This window comes from Hyperoodon ampullatus, assembly GCF_949752795.1.
Source record: "Hyperoodon ampullatus genome assembly, chromosome: 1".
Taxonomy (NCBI): Eukaryota; Metazoa; Chordata; class Mammalia; order Artiodactyla; family Ziphiidae; genus Hyperoodon; species Hyperoodon ampullatus.
Window position 1 is genome coordinate 91,443,374 of NC_136914.1, and position 22,416 is coordinate 91,465,789.

The 22,416-nt window shown below is 40.2% G+C and overlaps 1 protein-coding gene across 1 annotated transcript; it reads right to left on the reverse strand.

Moving 5' to 3' along the window:
* Positions 1 to 372: 372 nt before the first annotated feature.
* SGCB (sarcoglycan beta) lies at positions 373 to 22,042 on the reverse strand (the record flags this gene model as incomplete). The annotated part of the gene is made up of 8 exons (XM_079710962.1): positions 373 to 568; positions 2,719 to 2,862; positions 6,204 to 6,335; positions 6,668 to 6,859; positions 7,522 to 7,707; positions 14,643 to 14,852; positions 21,659 to 21,801; positions 21,847 to 22,042. The coding sequence occupies 8 exons, from the start codon at positions 22,040 to 22,042 to the stop codon at positions 557 to 559; spliced, it is 1,215 nt and encodes a 404-aa protein (XP_079567088.1). The 3' UTR covers positions 373 to 556.
* Between the last annotated feature and the right edge of the window lie 374 nt (positions 22,043 to 22,416).

Genomic DNA, 22,416 nt, shown 5'->3' on the forward strand with positions numbered 1-22,416 from the left:
GTGTTCTGTGGTTTTTGTAAAAATATTTATCTAAACTTTCAAAACAAATCTAAATAGAGCAGACAAGTAATGAATGTAAAATTTACAAATACACTGAGCATCTGAACGAATATTCCGATGGAGTTTTTCTGAACATTATTCAGATATTAAATGATACTGAATATATTCATATGGGTTCTGAATATCACTACAACAAATAACACCCAGAGGTCATAAATTTCGCTCTCTTTTTTTCTTCACGTAAAAAAAAACTTCACTCAGTAGTAGGTAGTAAGTCAATCTCTACTTTAGTATACTTTAATGACTACTCATAATCTCTAACGTATTTGGTTTTTCTATCAGAGAGAACTGTGACGATATTGAATGCAAATTTTTTTTGTATTGATTTTCCTATCTATATAGTTCAAACTGGCAAGGACAGAATATTATACTTGAACGCAGAACGGGGCCTGTGATTTATCTCTTCTGCCTATTTTACAGCACACTACTTTTTTTTTTTTTTTAAGAGAGGTCACTTCTTGTAGGATCAGGCAAGGCTTCATGGAGGAGATGTTCTTTAAGCCGGGCCCTGAAGGATAGGAAGGGTGATATGGAAGCATATTCTAAGCATCAGGCAGGAAAACATGGGGCAAGTTAGAAGTATGGAGCTTATATTCATAGAAAGCATTATTTACTTATACATACTATTTTAGAAATGAAATTTGTAATACTGTTCCAAAGTAACAAGAATGAAAATACCTAGAATTTAACCCAAATCTTATAAGACCAGATGGCTTCCACTTCCTTGCCCAAGTCTTGTTAAAGAATATAGGATTCTACCAAAAGACATAATTTTAATAGCTTCCAAATGGAAACTACCCAAATGCCCATCAACAGTAGCATAAATAAATGGTGTGAGAGTCACACAGTAGGACACTATATTGAAATGACTGATATATTGAATCTTACAAATGAAATGCTGAGTGAGAGAACCCAGACACAAGAGACCATACACTGGTAAAACTAGTCTTGGCAGGTAGGGGGTGGTTGTGAGGGCACAGTGACAGAAAAGGATAGTGACAGGGAGGGAGGACAATGGGGCTTCTGGGGCAGCACACTACTTTGAGGTCTCTCTTCCTGATGTTGTGTGTATCTTAATAATACCAGAGAGTTCCTTTCAAGTCAAATATAAAACACCTTAAAAATCAACTGGCTTGAGGGTTGTAAAACATTATAACGGGTGGTGATGTTAGAAGCAGAGATCAATCTCATACTTACGTAAAAATTACTTATATTATTTCCTGCATTAGTACCCTTTAGTCCAGTGCTTCCTGACTTTTTTCAAGGTATGGCACATATTAAAAAGGGTAATATTTGTCTGGCTTGCTGAGGTAAATCCACCAGCCATTCTGGGCCAGCAGGACTCATCTGGGGCATGGCATCCCCATTTCCCAATGTGTTGCCCCGAGGGCTGAGGATATACATATCTTGGCAACCCTTTTACCCATTCAGGTACCCCAGTTGGGAAATGGGGGTAACCCACAACTAGGCCAATTTGATCTCTCTATAGTATATTTTGGAATTGGCTTAAGAAAATTTAAAATCTGACAGTGATTGGTCAGTTTTTTGACTGAGATTGATTTATTTTCTTTTAATTAGAGTAAGCATACCTGTTTTGTTTGATTCTTATCTGCCTAGGTAAGTCTGAATTAGTCTTTGTTCATCTTTGCAGAGTTTTAAATAATTAAAACTCCAGCGCAGATAGTGAAAAGAATGCGGTATTTAGAAACAGGTCCATCTAGGTTTGAATCACACCCGAATTCTAATCCCAACTCTGCTATTTCCTCTGTAACATTAGGCAAGTTTCTTAACTTCTCTGAACCTCAGTTTCCTAATGGGTAAACTGGGATAACAACACCTGCTTATAGAGTTGTGGTGTGAATTCGAGACATTCCATGTGCAATGCCTAGGACAATGCCTAGAACTGTAAGATGCTCAATACATGACAGCTATCATCATTTAACAGTTAAAGCTGAGATGGTGCTTTAATTTCTACCACACTGCGAGCATAATATTTACCAATATTTAATGAGTATACATTCTATTAGAGTATTTTCTTCCTAGTGCAAAACTAAGGAACCATAGTTTCTTACTAACTCCCATATGTGAAGTTCTTTAATGACCTCACTTGCATGTGAGAATATGGCTGAAAGTCAATGCACTAAAAATCTGTCTTTCCTCTTAGAAGCCAAAAGACAGAGCATGTAACATTTACTGATGGTGTACCTTTAAACATCTTAAGTGGGTCTATCCCCGTTAGTTACCAAAAGCTTACTTATAGTGAGTCTAAACAGTTGCTTCAGACCTTTAGCCTTTAGACAAGGAACAGTGGCATTTTAAAAACACTTCTTTAAAGATTAATATTGATTGCATTCACTTCTCTTAATTGTTTTAGAGAACTGTAAATTGAAGATCAGTGCAACTTAATGAAATGTGTTAGAACTTAGGCTCTCTGAGACTATTTTAAACATGGAGACTATATAATAGATACAGTAGTGCTCTGCAGATAAAATAATAACGAGTTATCACAAACTCTGCAAAAACATGATTTGCATGCCTACTCTGAAAAAAAAAAAGTCAGGTCACGATATGAACCTACTGACGCCCTCTCGGGTTCTTCTAATGAGTGTCTCCACAGGGGTTGTCTGAGGTCTGGCAGCCCATGTTCTGGCCCGTCACCTGTACTTTGAAGAGGGTTCCGTCAGCACACATACAGAGCTTGTAGCGCACCCAGTCACCACCACCAAACTGGTCTCCGCTGGAGGAACTAGGGAGGCGAGTTGTGCTGACCACCACAGTTCCATTCAGGATGATGCTGTTTTCCTATCAGGAGAAAACTCATATGGCTTGTTGGCATCCACAAGTAGGGAGAGGACAAAATTAATAAACAAAACTCACTGAAATATTAGCAAGAATAGAAGGCAGCAAGAAAAAGTCATGACCAAAACAACAACAAAAAACCAAAACCAATCAAAATTCACCTAGTGACCTCTTAGTAATTGTTCACAATGTATATCAGTACACTTGTTAACGCAATTTATTTCCCAGTTAGTTAAAAATTATATCAAAATTCCTAAGTGCACAATAAGACTAATACTGATAAAGTCTCAGATCATTTTCATTTATTATTTCCTAAGACAGTTTTAACCAAGTTACTGATTGATAAATTTCTGACGATAAGAAGAAAAAGACTGTTTTTCTCCTAGAGAAAAGTAATTTTAATTTCCAATGTTTTTTTGTAACACCATAAATGAAGATTCAAACCATACAGTTTTGAAGCCCAGGCACTCAAAGAAAACTGCCTGGAAGTTCTCTTCTTCAAGCCCACTATCCCAGGAACATTCTTGTATTGCAGACTCTCTCTTTTTCGGAACTCCTAACCCTCTCTCTCCCTTCTTCCCTTTTCTTCTTTTCATTCATTCAACAAATAATTATTAAAGGTCTCCTATGTGTCAGATACTGTTCTAGGTGCTGGGGATGCAGCAGTCAACAGACAGGCAAAGTCCAAGTCCCCATTTACTGGGGAGGGGCAGACAACAAACACCTGAAGAGGTAAAACAAACAGGACATCATCTGAGAAAAGCAAGTCAGGGTAAGTAGAGAGAGAGTGACCAGAGGATGGTCAGGGAAGGCCTCTCTGATAAGGTCACAGTCTGACGGAAACTGGATGACATGAGGGAGTAGGGCATGTAGGTAACTGGGCAGAGGAAAGCACATATGCAAAGGCCCCAAGGTGAGGATGTGCCTTGTGTTCTAGGAACAGAGAGGAGGCCAGAGTGGTTGAAGGACAGAGAGAGGGAGTCGACTGGTAGGTAGGAGATGAGTCAAAGAAATAACTAGGGGCCAGACACATAAGGCCAGGGAATGGACTTTGGATTTTATTCTGAATCAGATGGGAAGCCATTTGGAAGGTTCTGAACAGAGAAGTGATGATCTTTTAAAAAGGATCGCTCTGGCTGCTGTACAGAGAACTGAATACCGGGGTGAAAGACGAAGCAGGGAGACCACTTTGGAGGCTATTCTAGCAGTGCAGGCAGGAAACGATGCTGGTTTACACTATGGTGGTGGTGGTGAGAATCAGCCAGACTCTCTACATCTTCTGAAGGTAGAGCCCAAAGGCTTTGCTGATGAAATAATGGGTACCATTTAACAAGATGGGAACGCTGAAAGAAATGCATGTTTGGGGAGGGAAGGAGGATATGAAGAATTTAGACTTGTTGAGTTTGAGATGCCTATTAGATATTGAAGTGGAGAGGTAAGAAGGCAGCTGGATATGTGAATCTTACTTAGTTCAGAGGAGAAAGAAGGAGTTCCAAAGTTGAGCGTCATCAGCTTATAGAGGGTATTTAAAGCAATGAAAGTTGATTATGAAGTAATGGAAGTGGCTAATTGACTCTGTAGTGATAGTATATGGAATTTTCAAATTTTGTTCCAACGCTGCCATCTTGTGGTTATTTAATTTTACTTTCTTTAAACTGCTAAAGTAGTTTTTTTTTTTTTTTTTAAATTGAAGTATAGTTAATTTACAATATTGGGTTAGTTTCAGGTGTACATCAAGGTGATTCAGTCATATATATATTTTTTCAGGTTATTTTCCATTATAGGTTATTAAATTCTTGTTGCTTATCTGTTTTATATATAGTAGTTTGTATCTGTTAATCCCATTCTCCTAATTTATCCCTCTCTGACTTCCTTTCCCCTTTGGTAACCATAAATTTGTTTTTAATGTCTGTGAGTCTGTTTCTATTTTGTATATAGATTCATTTGTACTGTTTCTTAGAGCCCACATATAAGTGATATAATATTTGTCTTAGTAGTTTTTTTTAAAAAGCAGTTTGATTGATAAAATTCTTTCTAATGACTAGCCATACACTTAAAAACTAACCTCTGATATTAACTGAATTATAAAGCTAATTATCTTTTCAATACTGGCTTATTTTTTTTTAACTGTGGAGAAACTGATATGTGTGTATATGTATTTCAAAGTATGTCATATTAACAACAGGTAGAATTTTCAGGTAGAAAAACTTAAAAGATTTAGGTGACTTGCTAATGGCTATAAACAAATCAGTCACATCTCTTGCTGCTTTGAGTTTCTGATGCAGAGAACAACAGCCCGACTGTAACCATTCTTCAACACTATTATTCTCTCAGAGGAATGGCTTCTTTCTACATGTATGTAAACAATACTCAGCACTACTATTGAGTTTCTGGCAAGAATCACATTTTATGTTCATATTTATTATTTAGAGATTGGAACATATTCTTCAGGGGGAAAAGATATTTATGAAAGTGAAAGAACTTAATTTTTTAAAGTTTTTTCCCTCAAGAACTATGATTAAATTTTTTAAAAGCAAAGAACTATTTTATAAGTCCTTAGGTTTAACTTTTGTCATTTAATGCTTAGTAGAGCAAATTTAATTAGCTTTAATTAGGTAGCATAGATCAGATGCCCAAAGACATTTTGAATAAATATACTTTGACCAGAATTGTGAGCAGGTAAAATGTTTTTGAACTTATAGCTCCCTTAAATGAAATGTATATGTTACTTATTAAAGTTCAGATATAATCTGTGAGGCACAAAGAAAAGTTTACTTTTCAACAGGTGTAATAAAGGCAAAATCTTTTTCCTTTACAATTAATAATAGATGTATAAATAAAAATACATTTAATATATTTGCTAATTGATTTTCACATCACTAGACACAAAACCCATGAAGAGATGTGAAAAATTTTTAACTGAAAAAAACTCTATCAACTTCAGGGCATGCATACTGAGAATTCTCTTTTGGAAGCTTTTTGCTTGTTTGTTTGTTTGCCTTTTAAAATAACACAGGCATCATTATGCAAAAAAAAAATTTAGAAAATAACAGGCAAGCAGAAATAAAATGAAAATCATCTGTTACCCTGCTACCCATAACTAACCATTGTTAACATTTTGGCATACCCTTCTAGGTTTCTATAAACATACGCATAATCTGAAAAATAAAAATGAGATATTTCACAGATTGTTTTATAACTTTCTTTCACTTCATAATCCATTTTGAACATCTTTCCATGTCCGAAAAATACAACTACATTATCATTTTTCATAACTCTTTTTCCACATAAGGACTTATGTACCCAAGAATCTAATAATTCTCTTAAAATCAAAAAATACTCACAGCCTTTAACTCCATATTACCACCCATGTGAAATTCAATGGTTTTGCCCATAATGAATACTCCTTCATTTCCACGCACAAGAGCACGCCCATCAACTTTTATATTTAAATCACTAGTAGCATTGCTGGTAATCTGAAGATTAAAAAAAAAAGTAGTGATGAAGAGTTTCTAAATTAAAGTGAGGATTATTAGTAGAGATAGAGGAGGAGGCGTTTCAATGACAAAATATGAAAGGTAAGTGTTTTAATTCACATTTCACACATGTAGAGATAAAGAGAGATGATTTGATAATGGTCACGTAAACTAGTTGATGACAAATCTAGAACTAATCTTTTCCGCTGTTGTGGAGTCACTTCGTTCATAGCATTTTATCAGTAAAGCTGCCCCTGCCCCCCACCTCACACACTTTGTAACTTTAGATAATAATTCTCTTCCATTAATAAAGCAAGGAAAATAAATCATACCCTTTCAGTAGATGCTTTTTGAACATTCAAACTTTTCACTCCACTTGGCAAACGAAACTCATGAGTTTCATAGTCTGTGCTGAATAAGATATTTTGAGTCCTTGGGTCGAAAAACTGCACACCAATGTCACTTATAATAGAAGTTTTGTTCTTTTCTACACTGAGCTTTGTTGTCCCTTGCTGAAAAACAATCTTCAGAAAAACACTTTATCATGAATATGTTTTCGAACAAGACTGCATCCAAAATTCATCAAGAACATTCTAAAAGAACTCTACAATAGCAGGCTTAACTCCTAATAATTTTAACTGCCTCTCTCTGACTCCCTCCACCCACTTGGGAGAAGAGTCCTTTAAAACGGGGGCTTAACATGCTTATTTGCTGTAATGCTTGGCAGACACAGATGGGTCACAGAGCACAGGGACCCAGAGCTAAGACGGGCAGGGGCAGTAAGGATGCCTCCTTGAGGTTCTGGTCAGTTGAAAACCTACGTTATAGTAGCCACTTGACAGGGGTTGCCACTGACTAGACTGGCATATTCTCTTCCAGACTCCCAGAGAGTAGAGCGTATTCTAACCTGGGAAGGTGCTTTTTTAAATGGTTTCCACATATGGAGGAGAAAAGAGTAAACTATGTATTCTTACAGTAATTATATCTATCCCAGAAAATGCTACCATGGGACAAAATCTAGAATATTAAGAAAGTAACTAACATTAATAGATGGATGAGAAGACCAACAATATTATTAAATATATTATGAATTTTCTTTAAAGGAAAATATCCATTTCCAGTAATCAACTCTAGGTTTTTACGAAGAATTTTTCTCTAATGTTCCTCAATTAATGTGGTTACTTACAGGTTGGTTGTTGCCAGTGATGACTAAATTTTCATTTCGCCTTCCTCCTACTGTGCTCTTATAAAGAGGATGTATAACTCCCATGTCAGACACTTGCTTAAATCGAAGCAGACCACTTTCATGAAACTCCATGCTGTCACAGCCATTTGGCCCAATGCGAATCACAGCCCAGATAACAAGTGTTACCTAAAAAAGAAATCAAGCCCACTGTTAATAGGTAGCATACATTTAACATAATCAGTAAACAAATAGGAAAGATAGTTGCTAAAGGATTAAACTTCCTAAAATGTTTCATCAATGAGATGAACACATCAATTGGGTTTCCACTTACAAACAAAACCAATTTTATTTTTATCAAGGTATTACATACCAATAACTAAAAGTCAAAAAGTGCTAAAGGTGGGCTTCCCTGGTGGTGCAGTGGTTGAGAGTCCACCTGCTGATGCAGGGGACGCAGGTTCGTGCCCCGGTCCGGGAAGATCCCACATGCCGCGGAGAGGCTAGACCAGTGAGCCATGGCCGCTGAGCCTGCGCATCCGGAGCCTGTGCTCCGCAACGGGAGAGGCCACAACAGTGAGAGGCCCGCGTACCACAAAAAAAAAAAAAAAAAAAAAAAGTGCTAAACGTTCTATAATAAAAAAAAAAAAAGAGCAGTTTATTTCTTCTACCTCCCCTATACCTCGTCCCAGAGCAACCACTTTCAACAATCTTAGCCATTTCGTCTAGAATTTATCTCCATATTTCTAAATAATAAGTATATGTTATTTCTTTACTGATCAATTTTAGGTTGTATCTATCAATTTCCTATTTTAGCAGATGAGAATTTATATTTCTTCTCCTCCAACTCCAATCTCAAGTTTTGGTTAAATCCATGTTCAGTATTTTCAGTATTACAACAATGTAAATATTGTTCACTGCTAAGTCAAATACTGTACTATGATGGCAGTTCCCTTCTTGTACTTTGTGTCTTTCAGAGTTTAATATTTGTCCTTCTTTCATTTGCTTAGTTTCTTTGAAAATCAGACTAAGTTTTTTCAAACTCTCCAACATTTCTGTAAAATGTCTCTCAATAAAATGTTCTAAAAGTCCAAACCTCCCAGAAAATGTATTAGCTCTATTTTTCTCTCCCAGGAAATCTTTCTGGAACGAGCCCTCATCTTCTTGCTCCAGTCTGAGCTCCTGCCCTCTGGGTCTGTCGCACGGCTGTAATCATGAGCTTTCCCTTCACTTTCATACTGGAACTTCCTTTCATCTTTCTCTCATGCAGGATACCCAGTTTCCGGTATCCTTGTCTTCAACATTCTCGGTTTAGTACCTTCTTTTGGTAGAGCACATCGTCCCGTGGCTTCCTTAGAAAGAATGTACGTGAAGTAAATATTTTTTGAGAGTGTGCGCGGCTAAAACAATGTCTCTATAATTCCTCACATTTGACTGAGAGTTTAGCTTGGTATGCATTTCTAGATTTGAAATTATGTTCTCTCTGAATCTTGAAGGTCCTTGCTTTCTTGCCTTCTAGTTTCCAGAACTGCTTTTGACAGGTCCGATGCCACTCTGATTTTGTGTTCTTTATACAAAACCCGTTTTTTTAATTCTCTGGAAGATTTTAGGATCATCTTTTTATTCCTGGTCTTCTTAAATTTCACAGTAATAGCCTTGGTGTGAGCCTTTTTTTAATACATATGCTGGATCCAGAATGGTAGTTTTCAACCTGCCCTAGGAATCTTTCTTGATTTATTTGATAACTTTCTTCCCATTGTGTTTTTTCTTCTCTCTTTCTAAAACTCCAATTAACAGAATGTTCCTGGATTCATTCTTTAATTTAGTTGAACTTTGTGGAAGATTTTCTTTTATCTTCCAATGTCTGTCTATCTATCTATCCATCCATCCATCTATGTATGTGTATTTCTATGAGTTCTTCCATTTTCTTTAACTGCTTCTTTTTAATGGCATGGTATCCTTGTTTAATGGATGCAATATCCTCTGACTTCTCTGAAGCTATTGATTGTGTGTTTTAATTTTTTTAAGTTTCCTGTCATTTGTTGCATTTTCTCCATTTCCCTGAATTCCCACTTTCCCCATGGTTTGGGTGCTTTTGGTCTCAATCATTTCTCAATTCTGGGAGCTTTCCATAAAAGTCTACTGATCCCTGGTGGCTCTGTGTTCATAGTTCACAGAGCAGTTATAAAAAGTTCAGGGAAAGTTCTCTGGGTGGGGTGGCACTTGTGACTGACAGGCTTCACAGTAGGGAGATTAGGTGGCTTTTTCACAGGGACCTGCCAAGTGTATCTTCAGGTCTTTTCTCTATGTTCTTCAGTTTCTCCAGAGCAGGCTATTCTATCTCTTGCTGGGGGATGTAAGCCTGGTACAGGGAGCTGGAGGTGGAGGATGAGGATAAGGGAGCCTCAGTGCTCAGGATACAGACTTTTCTGCCTTCAGTGTGGAAACCCATCCTTACTCTCCTCTTGGCAATATCCTCAGGCAGAAAGAATCCCCTCTGGTTCAGTGTGGGGTTAGGAGGGCTGGCTGCCTAACTGCTGCCTGGAAGGAGAGGGAGGCTGGGGATCGCATGCCTCCTTCTATGGACTTTTCAAACAAGCTCTCTGTTTTCAGTTCCCCCTTCACTTTTCAAGGCACTTGTACTTCCAATTCCTGAGGCTTTTCAGGATTCTGCAAGACACTTCCACCAATGCCCCCTGCAACATGCAGTTTCTCTTCTCTGGTAAGTTATTTGCCACTCCTCCTCCTTTTTGTCTTCATATATTACGGTTCAGGATTTCAGTTGCCTCCCACTTTCTTCCAAGGTATTTCTGGTTCTTAACATTGTCACCTTAGGATGAGCTTTTAAAGCAGAAGGGGATGAAAATGTCTTTTTTTTTTTTTTCCATCTTAACCATAACTTTCCAAAAAAAAAATTTCTAAAATAAAATAAATTCAGAACATGTGCTCCTAGTAAAGCTATTTACAGTATCAGCTCTTTTTGATTTAAGTGAAGAATTAGATACAAATGTTTTGGATGTACATAAAATACAATGGACTGGTTTGAGAGTATTAGAAGTAAAAAATACAGTAGTAAGTGAAATTATGTTAGAACTGCTGCATCCATGTTCATGATTGGTCTCAGGGATACCAATAATCACTCTCTGAAAATATCTATCCACACACATGCCAGAGGGGTTCAAATTTAACCCCTTTCTTTAAGAAAGCAAATATCTTTGGAAAAGGCAACACACCAGTTTCTCACACCTTAGTGTAAACCAGTCTACCTCAGATCCTTTCATTCTTTTATAACAGAGATTTAGGACTACAAAATATAACCCTTTACTGCCATCCAAGGTTTACAATTTTAAAATCTAGCTGAGGAGGCAAGAGCAAATTTTGGAAAAGTTGAATGAAAACAGGAAGGAGTATATTTTTAGGAGAGATGAAGGCAGTAAAATCATCTTGACAAAGGTCTCTTCTATTGAGTTGACTCTAACCTTTTAAAAGTTAAGTCTTTTATTTTTATTTTTTAAAATTAATTAATTAATTAATCAACTATTTTTGGTTGCATCGGGTCTTTGTTGCTTGCGAGCGGGGGCTACTCTTTGTTGTGGTGTGCGGGTTTCTCATTGCGGTGGCTTCTCTTGTTGTGGAGCACGGGCTCTAGAGCGCAGGCTCAGTAGTTGTGGCGCACGAGCTTAGTTGCTCCGCGGCATGTGGGATCTTCCCGGACCAGGGCTCGAACCTGTGTCCCCTGCATTGGGGGAAGCCCTAAAATTTAAGTCTTTTAAAGGAAAGAGTCTATGAACATTTTTTTCTAAATAAAATTAGTGCATGGCAATATTAACATACTAGGTTTTCATATAGAAAATATTCATCAAAATTCAATAAGAGATAAAACATATACAGGCATACTTCAGAGAAATTGTGGGTTTGGCTTCAGATAAGAGCAATAAAGCGAATATTGCAATACAGCAAGTCCACACAAACTTTTTTGGTTTCCAAGTGCATAAAAAACTTATGGCTACACTATACTGTAGTCTATTACGTGTGCAACAGGATTATGTCTAAAAAAACTATGTATAGGGAATTCCCTGGCAGTCCAGTGGTTAGGACTCGGCGCTCTCACTGCTGGGGTCCCGGGGTTCGATCCCTGGTTCGGGAACTAAGGTCCTGTATAAGCCATGCGATGCAGCTGAAAAAGCCAAAAAACCAAAACCCCCAAAAACCAATGTACATACCTTAATTAGAAAATACTTTTTTGCTAAAAAATGCTAACCATCACCTGAACGTTTAGCAAGTTGTGATCTCTTTGCTGGTGGAGGGTCTTCCCTTGATGCTGACAGCTGCTGACTGACCAGGGTGGTGGTCACTGAAGGCTGGGGTGGTTGGGGCCATTTCTTAAAGTGAGACCACAATGAAGTCTGCTGCACTGACTCTTCCTTCCATGAACGGTTTCTCTGTAGCATGTGATGCCGTTTGATAGCGTTTCGGCCACAGTAGAACTTCCCTCAAAATTGGAGTCAATCCTCTCAAATCCTGCCACTGCTTTATTTAATTTCTTTCTTTTTGTTGCGGGTATCTCACAGGTATGTCTATACATGCTCGAGGACAGCGGCACTGCTACAAGTGTGCATGATGTCCCACATTCCCACAATACAGCCAGACTGATGTCCCATCCAAGTAAAGCTAGTTGATGATGACCATGAGCAGGAGTAGGACTAGAAGCTTTCAAGGCTTTACTTCTTTTATCAGCACTCCTGATTTTATAAACGAAGAAGCCCGTCAACCCCACTCCGACCCAAATCTCCTGGTAAACTTAGGTATAGCAGGGCTTCATGGAGATGCAAGCATTCTTTTTTTTTTTTTTTTTTTTTTTTTGTGGTATGCGGGCCTCTCACTGTTGTGGCCTCTCCCGTTGCGGAGCACAGGCTCTGGACGCGCAGGCTCAGTGGCCATGGCTCATGGGCCTAGCCGCTCCGCGGCATGTGGGATCTTCCCGGACCGGGGCACGAACCCGTGTCCCCTGTATCGGCAGGCGGACTCTCAACCACTGTGCCACCAGGGAAGCCCCGAGATGCAAACATTCTTAAGGCCTGGAAGCAGCTCAGGCAGCCCCTACCACTGCCTTATCAACTAAGTGTATGTAATAGTCTAAATCCTTTATTGTCATTTCAATAATCTTCACAGCATCTCCACCAGGAGTAGATTCCATCTCAAGAAACCACTTTCTTTGCTCATCCATAAGAAGCAACTCCTTATCCTTTAAAGTTTTATCATGAGATTGTAGCAATTCAGTCACATCTTCAGGCTCCACTTCTAATTCTAATTATCTTGCTATTTCTATCACATCTGCAGTTACTTGCTCCACTGAAGGCTTAAACCCCTCAAAGTCATCCATAGGGCTGGAATCAACTTCTTCCAAACTCCTGTTAACTTTGATATTTTGACCTCTTCCCAAGAACTGCTAATGTTCTTAATGGCATTTAGAATGATGAATCCTTTCCAGAGGCTTTTCAACTTACTTCACCTAGGTCCATCAGAGGAATCATAATCTATGGCAGCTATAGCCTTAAAAAATGTATTTCTTAAATAATAAGACCTGAAAGTCAAAATTATTGCTTGATCCGTGGGCTGCAGAATGGATGTTGTGTTAGCAAGCATGAAAACAACACTGATCTCATTGTACATCTCCATCAGAGCTCTTGGGTGACCAATGCATTGTCCGTGAGGTGTAATATTTTGAAATCTTTTTTTTCTGAGCAGTAGATCTTAACAGTGGGCTTAAAATTCAGTAAACTATGTTGTAAACAGGTGTGCAGTTATCCAGATTTTGTTGTTCCATTTATAGAGCCCAGGAAGAAGTAGATTTGGCATAATTCTTAAGGGCCCTAGGATTTTCCAAATGGCAAATGAGCACTGGATTCAACTTAAAGTCACAGGCTGCCTTAGCCCCTAACAGAGAGTCACCCTGTTCTTTGAAACTTTGAAGCCAGGAACCGACTTCTCCTCTCTAGCTATGAAAGTCCAAGATGGTATCTTCTTCTAGTAGAAGGCTGTTTTGTTTGCATGGAAAATTGGTTGTTTAGTGTAGCCACCTTCATTACTTATCTTAGCAAGATCTTCTGGAAAAGTTGCTGCAGCTTCTACATCAGCACTTGCTGCTTCGCCTTGTACTTTGATGTTATGGAGACGGCTTCTTTCCTTAAACCTCATGAACCAACTTCTGTTAGCTTCGAACTTCTTCTGCAGCTTCCTCACCTCTCTCAGCCTTCACAGAATTGAAGAGTTAGGGCGTTGCTCTGGATTTGTCTTTGACTTAAGGGAATGTTGTAGTTGGTTTGATCTTCTACCCAGACCAGTAAACCTTTCTCCATATCAGCAATAAAACTGTTTTGCTTTCTTATCATTCATATGTTCCCTAGAGTAGGATTTTTAATTTCCTTCAAGAACCTTTCCTTTGCATTCACAACTTGGCAAAGTATTTGGCGTAAGAGGCCTAGCTTTCAGCTGATCTCAGCTTTTCACGTGCCTTCCTCACTAAGCTTAAACATTTCTAACTTTTGATTTAAAGTGAGGGACAACTGCAACTCCTCCTTTCACTTGAACACTTAGAGGCCATTGTAGGGTTATCTCAGGGAATAGGGAGGTCCGAGAAGAGGGAGCGAAATGGGGAACAGCCAATCAATGGAGCAGTCAGAACGTACACAACATTTATCAATTAAATTCACCATCTTACATGGATGTGGTTAGTGGCAACCCCCCCAAAATTACAATAGTAACATTAAATAGATCACGGATCACAGATCACCATAACAAATATATTAATATTGAAAAAGCTTGAAATATTGGGAGAATTACCAAACTGTGACATGGAGACTGAAGTGAGCAAATGCAGTTGGGAAAATGGCACCGACAGATATGCTTGATGCAGGGTTGCCACAAACCTTCAATTTGTAAAAAACGCAGTATCTGCAAAGTGCAATAAAGCTAAGTGCAATAAAACAAGGTATGCCTGTATAGAAAAGCAGAAAGAGGGTCCTGAAAGAAATGATAGGAAGAGAGTCCATGATTTGACTGAAAAACAGAAGAAAAATTCCCCATGGTAATTAAGAAAAGAATATTCTGTACTAAATACTCACAATTAAATTGATGACAGCCAGAATAAACAGGAGGATAATCACACAGATGGCTAAATTGCCCTTTCTCCCTCTCAGTCCCGTTTTATGCAGGCGATCTTCATCAATTGGAATATACCCGGCTTTAAAGTTACTGTTGTGCTCTTTATTGACATTCCTTCTTTCAACAGCCTTCTCACGCATGGACTTCTTTACAGGACCATTGGAACTTTGCTAAAAACAAAATACAACACAATGGAGCAGCTATACCCTCTCTTTTTGATGCATTTATTTGTTAGGTGCAAATTCATAACTAAAGAAAGCTGAATTGGTTAGTGATACATTTTCCACCAATAAACCTCAAGTCATGTTGAGTTGCAGGCTCCAGGTAAGGACATGACTGTGCTGAGAAGGGTCACAGAGAACCTTCAGTGTGACCATCTGATAACATATTTCCACTGTCTGCTTTGAATAGTCCTACCGTCAGTAAACTGAACAGCTAGCTCATTTGGGGGAAGAGTTAACATACACATTCTACAGTGGGTAATCTTGTTTTAATTAATGATTTCTAATGATTTGTTTAATTGTATATAGTTTTTCATTTATATGAAAATAATTTGGAAAGGCTAATACACTTTATTTATCACTCTAAATGGCTAAAGTTAACATTATCCTAGACTAGCTGTTTTCAAAATGCGGGCTGGGAAGCCCTGGAGGGGTCCCCTGAACTCTTTCAAGTGTCTGGAGGGTGCAAATTATTTTCAAAATAACACTAAGATGTTATTTTCTTTTTTTACTCTTCTTCTCCTATGAATATGCAGATGACACTTGAACAACATGGATTTGAACTGCATGGGTCCACCTATAGGTGGATTTTTTTCAGTAAATATACTGGAAAAAAATTTGGAGATTTGCAACAATTTGAAAAAACTTGCAGATAAACTGTGTAGCCTAGAAATATAAAAAAAATAAGAAAAAGGTGCGTCATGAATGCATAAAATATATGTAGATACGTAAGTTTAGTGATATTTAATATAAAATTAATAATGCTAGTTTTCTTACTGTTTTATAACTTTGCTTTCAAAGAATTACATTACTGTACAGTTTCTCTCTCTCATAACTGGAGAAATTGTGTATCAGCCTATCATCCCATGTAACTGGTTTTTTAAAAAAGATATTATGAATATGACTGTGATACTCTATGCCATAAAAAATTTTATTACGATCCTTTCATTAGTGTATAGGTTAGGCTACTGTGAAGGAATTGTACTGATTACATGAGGCTACTGTAAAGCAACCATACTGCTGCTTCTTCGTTATCAATGCATGAATCGTTATGCACATAAATATGAATTTCTTTTCCATATTATCTTTTCATTTTTGATGTCCAGTGTTAGTAATATGTATAACACCTACAGTGTTTTGTACCTTATAAGACAATATTGATGTAGGTGCTGATAGATGATTCATCTTGTAAACAGATGACATAAATTTATGGTATCGATAAAGACAGTACAGTACTGTAAATGTATTTTCTCCTTCCTATGATTTTCTTAATAACATTTTCTTTCCTCTAGCTTACTTTATTGTAAGAATACAGTATATAACAAATATAACATACAAAATACATGTTAATTGACTGTTTAGGTAACCAGTAAGGCTTCCGGTCAACAGCATTCTATTAGTTTAGGTTTTGGGGGAGTCAAAAGTTATACGTGAACTTTTGACTGTGTGGGGATCAGCGCCTCTAACCCCTGTGTCATTCCAGGGTCAACTGTACAGTGAAGCTTCCAGAGGCTACATGACCATATGTGATGACACCATTGCTCTAACAGCTAATGGAATGTGTGTTTGTATATTCCTGTGTTTACAAAATTTCTGTTTTTTTTTTTTTTTTTTTTTTGCGGTACGCGGGCCTCTCATTGTTGTGGCCTCTCCCGTTGCGGAGCACAGGCTCCGGACGCGCAGGCTCAGCGGCCATGGCTCATGGGCCCAGCCGCTCTGCGGCATGTGGGATCTTCCCGGACCAGGGCACGAACCCGTGTCTGCTGCATCGGCAGGCGGACTCTCAACCACTGCGCCACCAGGGAAGCCCAAACTTCTCAGTTTTAATTTCTAATATGGTAAGTATCAACAGATATAACCCACATAAACAAAAGCTCTTTGGGATTCTCAGTCATTTTTAAGAGTATCAAGAGGGGGACTTCCCTGATGGTCCAGTGGTCAGGACTTTGCCTTCCAATGCAGGGGGTGCGGATTTGATCCCTGGTCGGGAAGCTAAGATCCCACATGCCTCACGCCAAAAGACCAAAACATAGAAGAGAAGCAATATTGTAACAAATTCAATAAAGACTTTAAAAATAGTCCACATCTAAAAAAAAGAAAAATCTTTAAAAAAAAAAGAGTATAAAGAGAACCTGAGACCAAAGAGTTTGAGAACCTCCGACTTTCGACTATGGTTGAAAGACATTTTACATAATAATCTGGTATATCAGGAACACAAAAGGAAGGAGTAGAATGGAATACTGCCCAGTTTTCATATTTTTCAGAGCTCTGAGAAAATTAATTTATTGAATCGGCATTTATTAAGCACTTTATGCTTAAACACTAATACTATAAATAGGAATACAAAAGAAATATAGGACAAGATCCTTATCCTCCAGATATTACAATTGTGATTTGGGTACACAAAACAGTTAGCAATGCAATAAAATGCTCTGTATGTTCAGATGCCCAAATCAATAGTTTAGACAATACATACTGTGGAGTTCATGGGAGAAGAGACAGGAGGGCTTGGAGTTGTCAGGGAAACCAGGAGGAGTAGGTGGGTCAAATCTGGCAAAGGCGGCAGAATCAAGTTGGAAATGGAGGCTAGGTTGTGAACATTTTTGGACATCTGGGTACAAACTCTAGTCTTTATGTCTGCTTATTTGGGAGTCACTGGAAGTCTCTGAAGATGAATGACACACGTTTCAGGATGCTCATTGTGTGGGCATTTGTAGGAGACACAGGAAAGAGGAAAACCAGCAAGTAGGCTGTTGGGATGCTGTGGTAATGGAGGCCTGAAGTATTGAGGGCCTAAACTAAGGTGGGATGAAAAAGAATAGATTTAAAATATACTTCAAGAGAAGAGTTAAGTGAATTTGTAGCAGGTTAAAAAAAAGCCCCTCATGTTTACTGAATGGTGACTATTTAAATATGGGGAATGAAGTAGGGAGAAGATTTTACACATGTTGTATTTGAACTGATTGAGAAATAACCACCTGCCTTAAAGGCAATGGGAAGGATGGGACGGGGTATTAGGTCGGTCAGGACTAGAAATACAGATTTGTGAGTCTTCGCCTTCAAGGTAAATTAAATCTATGAGACCACATCAGTTTGCTGTAAAAAACAGTATAGAGGAAGAGAATAAAGAGACAAGGATGTACCCGTGGGAAACTTTAAATGTGCAGGAACAGTGGAAAATGAGAAATACAAGAAAACTACGGATGTGCAGTGTTGCTGAATTTGTCAAGAAGTGCCTCTGTGACTCTCAAATACGAACTGTGAGCAGCAAATTGGTAAGTAGGAATAGTCCTGAAAGGATGCCAGCATGTATGCATTTATTTTCGAGTCCAGAAAGACAGAAGACTAAAGAATTATGTACTGTCGGAGGACAACTGTGCTTGTTCTTGTTAGTATGTCTTCATTCTCTCCTCACAACAATTTGCAGGAAGACTTGTATGTTTGATGGCAGAGGGAAAGAGGCCAAGAAGGGCAAAGGTCAAAGATCTCAGAGTAGGGCAGAATAATGAGGGAAATAAGATCGTTCAGGAGATAGGAAAGAAAAGTGATAGTACAGGAGAAACCAGTCTTAAAGGGTGGGCTCCCACCTCATTGAAATGGTTCACACCAAGAGGAGAAAAAAAAAAAAAAAAATTCTTCTTTTCCCTGGGGATATAAAAGGCAAGGTCCTCTGCCAAGAAAGAGTGGAGAGGGCAGCTGGAATCTTATTGTGGTGGCAGGGGTAGCAGGCTGGTTGAGGGCTTATGGAAAATGGAAAAAGACAGGAATAATCATTGCGAGTAATGTGGCAGACAAAAATGTTTAAATTCTACAAAGCGGTAAGAAAGGCTCTGTAGAAGATAATTCAATCTACTCAACAGCTTTAACACAAAACAAGTTGCTGAATACAGTTGTGTAGGTTGTATATCTGCATGAGGTACAACAGCTATGAGGGTGCATTGACACTCAAACATTTTAGAGTTGAACATGCATTTTGACAGCCGAAAGCAGTAAAATACCTTAGGGGAAGTGTGCTTGCTTCTAATTTTCACAGACACAGTATGGGTTTATGACAGTGCTGAAAGGTGGGCAATTTAAAAATCTTAGCCAGAGTTTGAATATAGGTCTACATAATAGAGAGACAGGGCAAAACTTACCCTCCTGAGATGCATTCTTTAATTTTCTCTGCCAATTCATGTACAGTATTATATTTCATTTGATGCACTTACCATTTATTGGAGTTACTATATGTCAGAGGCTCCAGACTACCAAGATGAGCAAGGCAGAGCAGCTACCCTCAACAAACTTACTTATAGGCCAGCAGAGTAGACAGACAGGGTCACTAGCAATTGCAGTTCAACATGGCGAGTGCTGTCGTACAGCAATGCACACAATACTGAAAGAGTGCATAAGAGGAATGCCACTCGACTTAGCGAGCAGGAGCATCAGTTGAAGGTTTTTAAGAAAAGTTGGGGCTTCAGCTGAATCTTGAAGGACAAACAGGAGTTAGCCAAGCAAAGTACAGAGAAAGGCATTCCAGGCAGAGGGAACAGCATGGGAACTTTTGAGTATAAGTCATCTCTGCAAACTAATTTTGGTAGCTTTATGTGGATGGTGAAGAGGATGAGTATAGGAATGGGACAAAAATTGAGGTGAGATGTCATTAGGGGCTAGAAAATGAGTGGACATAAATATCACATCAAGAATGATGAATTTTATCCTGAAGGCAATGGGGAACTACTGAAGATTTCAAATAGGTCACTGATATAATCAGATCTGCATTATAGCAAAATCAAACCAAAAAGAGATGAACTGGAATAGAAGGGTTTAGAGATGGAGATTTCAACAACAGGTTTCTCTAACAGTCCAAATGAAGGCTTGACTGAGCTTTGGCACTGCAGATGAAGAGAAGATTGGGGAGAAGCCTTAAGAGGTAGAACCGAAAGGATCTGGTGATTGACTGGATGTGAGTGTGACTTAGAGGCATCTAAGATGACTACCAAGTAGGACCCACTACATAATTTGTGGGGTCCAGAGCAAAAAGAAAATGTGAGGCCCTTTGCTCAAATATCAAGCTTGGGACAGCAGAGCATTAAACCAAATGCGGGTCCCTTCTCAGTTCCCTTGAGCCCGCCCTGCTCCCAAATTTGTGGCGAGGTGACCCAAGTTGAATGGATGGCTGTAACCCTTTTAATGGTGAATATGATCCAATCCAACATTTTTGAGTTTGGGGTGCCTGTGGAAAATTCAGTTAAGTTCAGGCTGGAGACATAAACGCCTAACTCTGCAGTAGAGACTGAGGAATGGATCAGATTGCCCAGTGCAGGTGTAAAGCAAGAACAGAAATTCAGTGGAACTTCAAGAGCGTCAACAGGTGATGCAGATGAAAAAAGAACCATCTAAAATGGGCACTGATAAATCAGGAGGGAAATCAGGAAAGCCAAGGGACAATTTTTTTTTGCGGTACGCGGGCCTCTCACTGTTGTGGCCTCTCCCGTTGCGGAGCACAGGCTCTGGACGCGCAGGCTCAGCGGCCATGGCTCACGGGCCCAGCCGCTCTGCGGCATGTGGGATCTTCCCGTACCGGGGCACGAACCCGCGTCCCCTGCACCGGCAGGCGGACTCTCAACCACTGCGCCACCAGGGAAGCCCGCCAAGGGACAATTTTAATCTCAACAACTTCAAGAAGCTTTGTCTCCTTTCAATTTCACTCATTCCTTTAGATTTTATTTTATTGTTAGGACCTGTAGCTTGCCTACCATCTTTAGCTGATTTTTCTGCATTTATCTGGCAGTTTGACTTTAAGCTTTGAAGGCAGATGTCATGTCTTTTATTTTTTATGTCCCTCAGAATGACTGTTCCAGTGATATCTGTCTACTATGTCTCTAAAAGCTGTTAATTGCCTAAGAAAATCTTTCCAGTTCTGGAAACAGAATGTTGGCTACTTGACTTGTGTATTTTTTCAGCAGTGTTGAAGAATGAGACTTTCCCAAAGAAACTATAATACCAGTTTCTTTTTAAAAGGAAATAACAATTAAGGGGAAAAAGTGACTATCAAAATTATTTTTATTATAACAAATGACCCTAGTAACTACAGGTATGTATATATGTGTGTGTGCATGTGTGCCTATGTATAGCTTGCTTTTTGTAAGAAAATAGCCTTTTAAACTATTATTCTAAGTTACCCGTTTACAATGCAGATCAGGAAATACTTGATAAAGCATTTTAAAAAATGATTTTAAACCAACTGGATAGGAGACAGTTTTATATTGGTGACTGTCTCCAAAAACCAAAGCGGGAGGAGAAACGTGGATGTCAGCATACGGGGATGGCACACACGAAGGGGCTGCAAGCTGACGCCCAGGCAACAGCTGAGTGTTTCTTGGCTGGTGTCAGGGGAGGCTCTTGGATCGCTGGCTGGGGTTATTTTTGCCTGCATCTTCGCTGGCCACCGAGCATGGCATGTCCCCGGCACGTCCTGGCCCAGGCTCCCGGCTGCCACGGCTGCCTCCCGGGCCCTCAGGACAGCGACCCCTCCTCACCCCGCCGACGGACAGCCAGGCCAGGCCGAGGGCCGGGGCTGGCTCCCCCTTCTCCACCCCGGGGCCCTTGCCTGGGTTCCCGCCCGGCCTTTGCCAGCATCGCGGACTGCGGACAGCTCCTCCCGCCCCGCCCCACCCCGCGGAGTCATCCCCGCCGGCCCTAGGCGGGCCCCGCCGGCAGCACCCCGGCCTCCGCTGGCCCTCCAGAGCCCGGCCGCGGCGGGGCTCACAGACCTGCTCGGCTGCCGCCACCGCCGCAGCAGTCGCCGCCGCCGCCGCCGCCGCCGATGCCGCCATCTTCCACCGCTGGCCACCGCCGCCGCCGCTGCCACCGCCCTCCCCGCCGCGGCCGCACCCCGCGCGCCTGCGCCTGCGCCCTGGAGGGGCGGGAGGGGGCCCAGCCCCTCACCGCCCCTCCCCACCTCCAACCTCGCCCCACCCGGACAGGGAGGTTCCGAGCCCGCGGCGGCCGCGGGGGCCTGGCGCCCAGGCGGTGGCCTCCGGGCGCGTTTTCCCATGCACCGGGATTGCACGCGACCCCGGGCTGCCTCTGGATTCCTCCAAAAGGGCGCCCTCAAAATACGGAAGACGCCTCTCCCTTTCCCCTCCCTTCCCCATCACGAGGGGCTGGTGCCATCCCGAGTCCTCCTTGCTGCACGGGCCGGGATCTCCGTGGAGATAGGAGAGTACTCGTGGACGAGGAAGGAGGTGGTGATAATGTGGCAAAAGTTAACAAGTTGCCGATTAGGTAGCGAAAATCTTGAAAACCGAGACCCCTTAAGAAGACATACAATCACTTCAGGGATGATGCTTAGCTCTGCAGGGCCTGTGAAGTCTGATGCTTTTTTCTGTAGTATTGGAGGTGGGTTGGAGATAGTGTCGATGTATCTCCTGTGGAACCCGATTTAACAGATATTTACTGCACACCAGGAAGCCACTCAGATACACAAGTAACTCGAGTACACATTCCTTGTTCCCAGTCGAGTCAATAT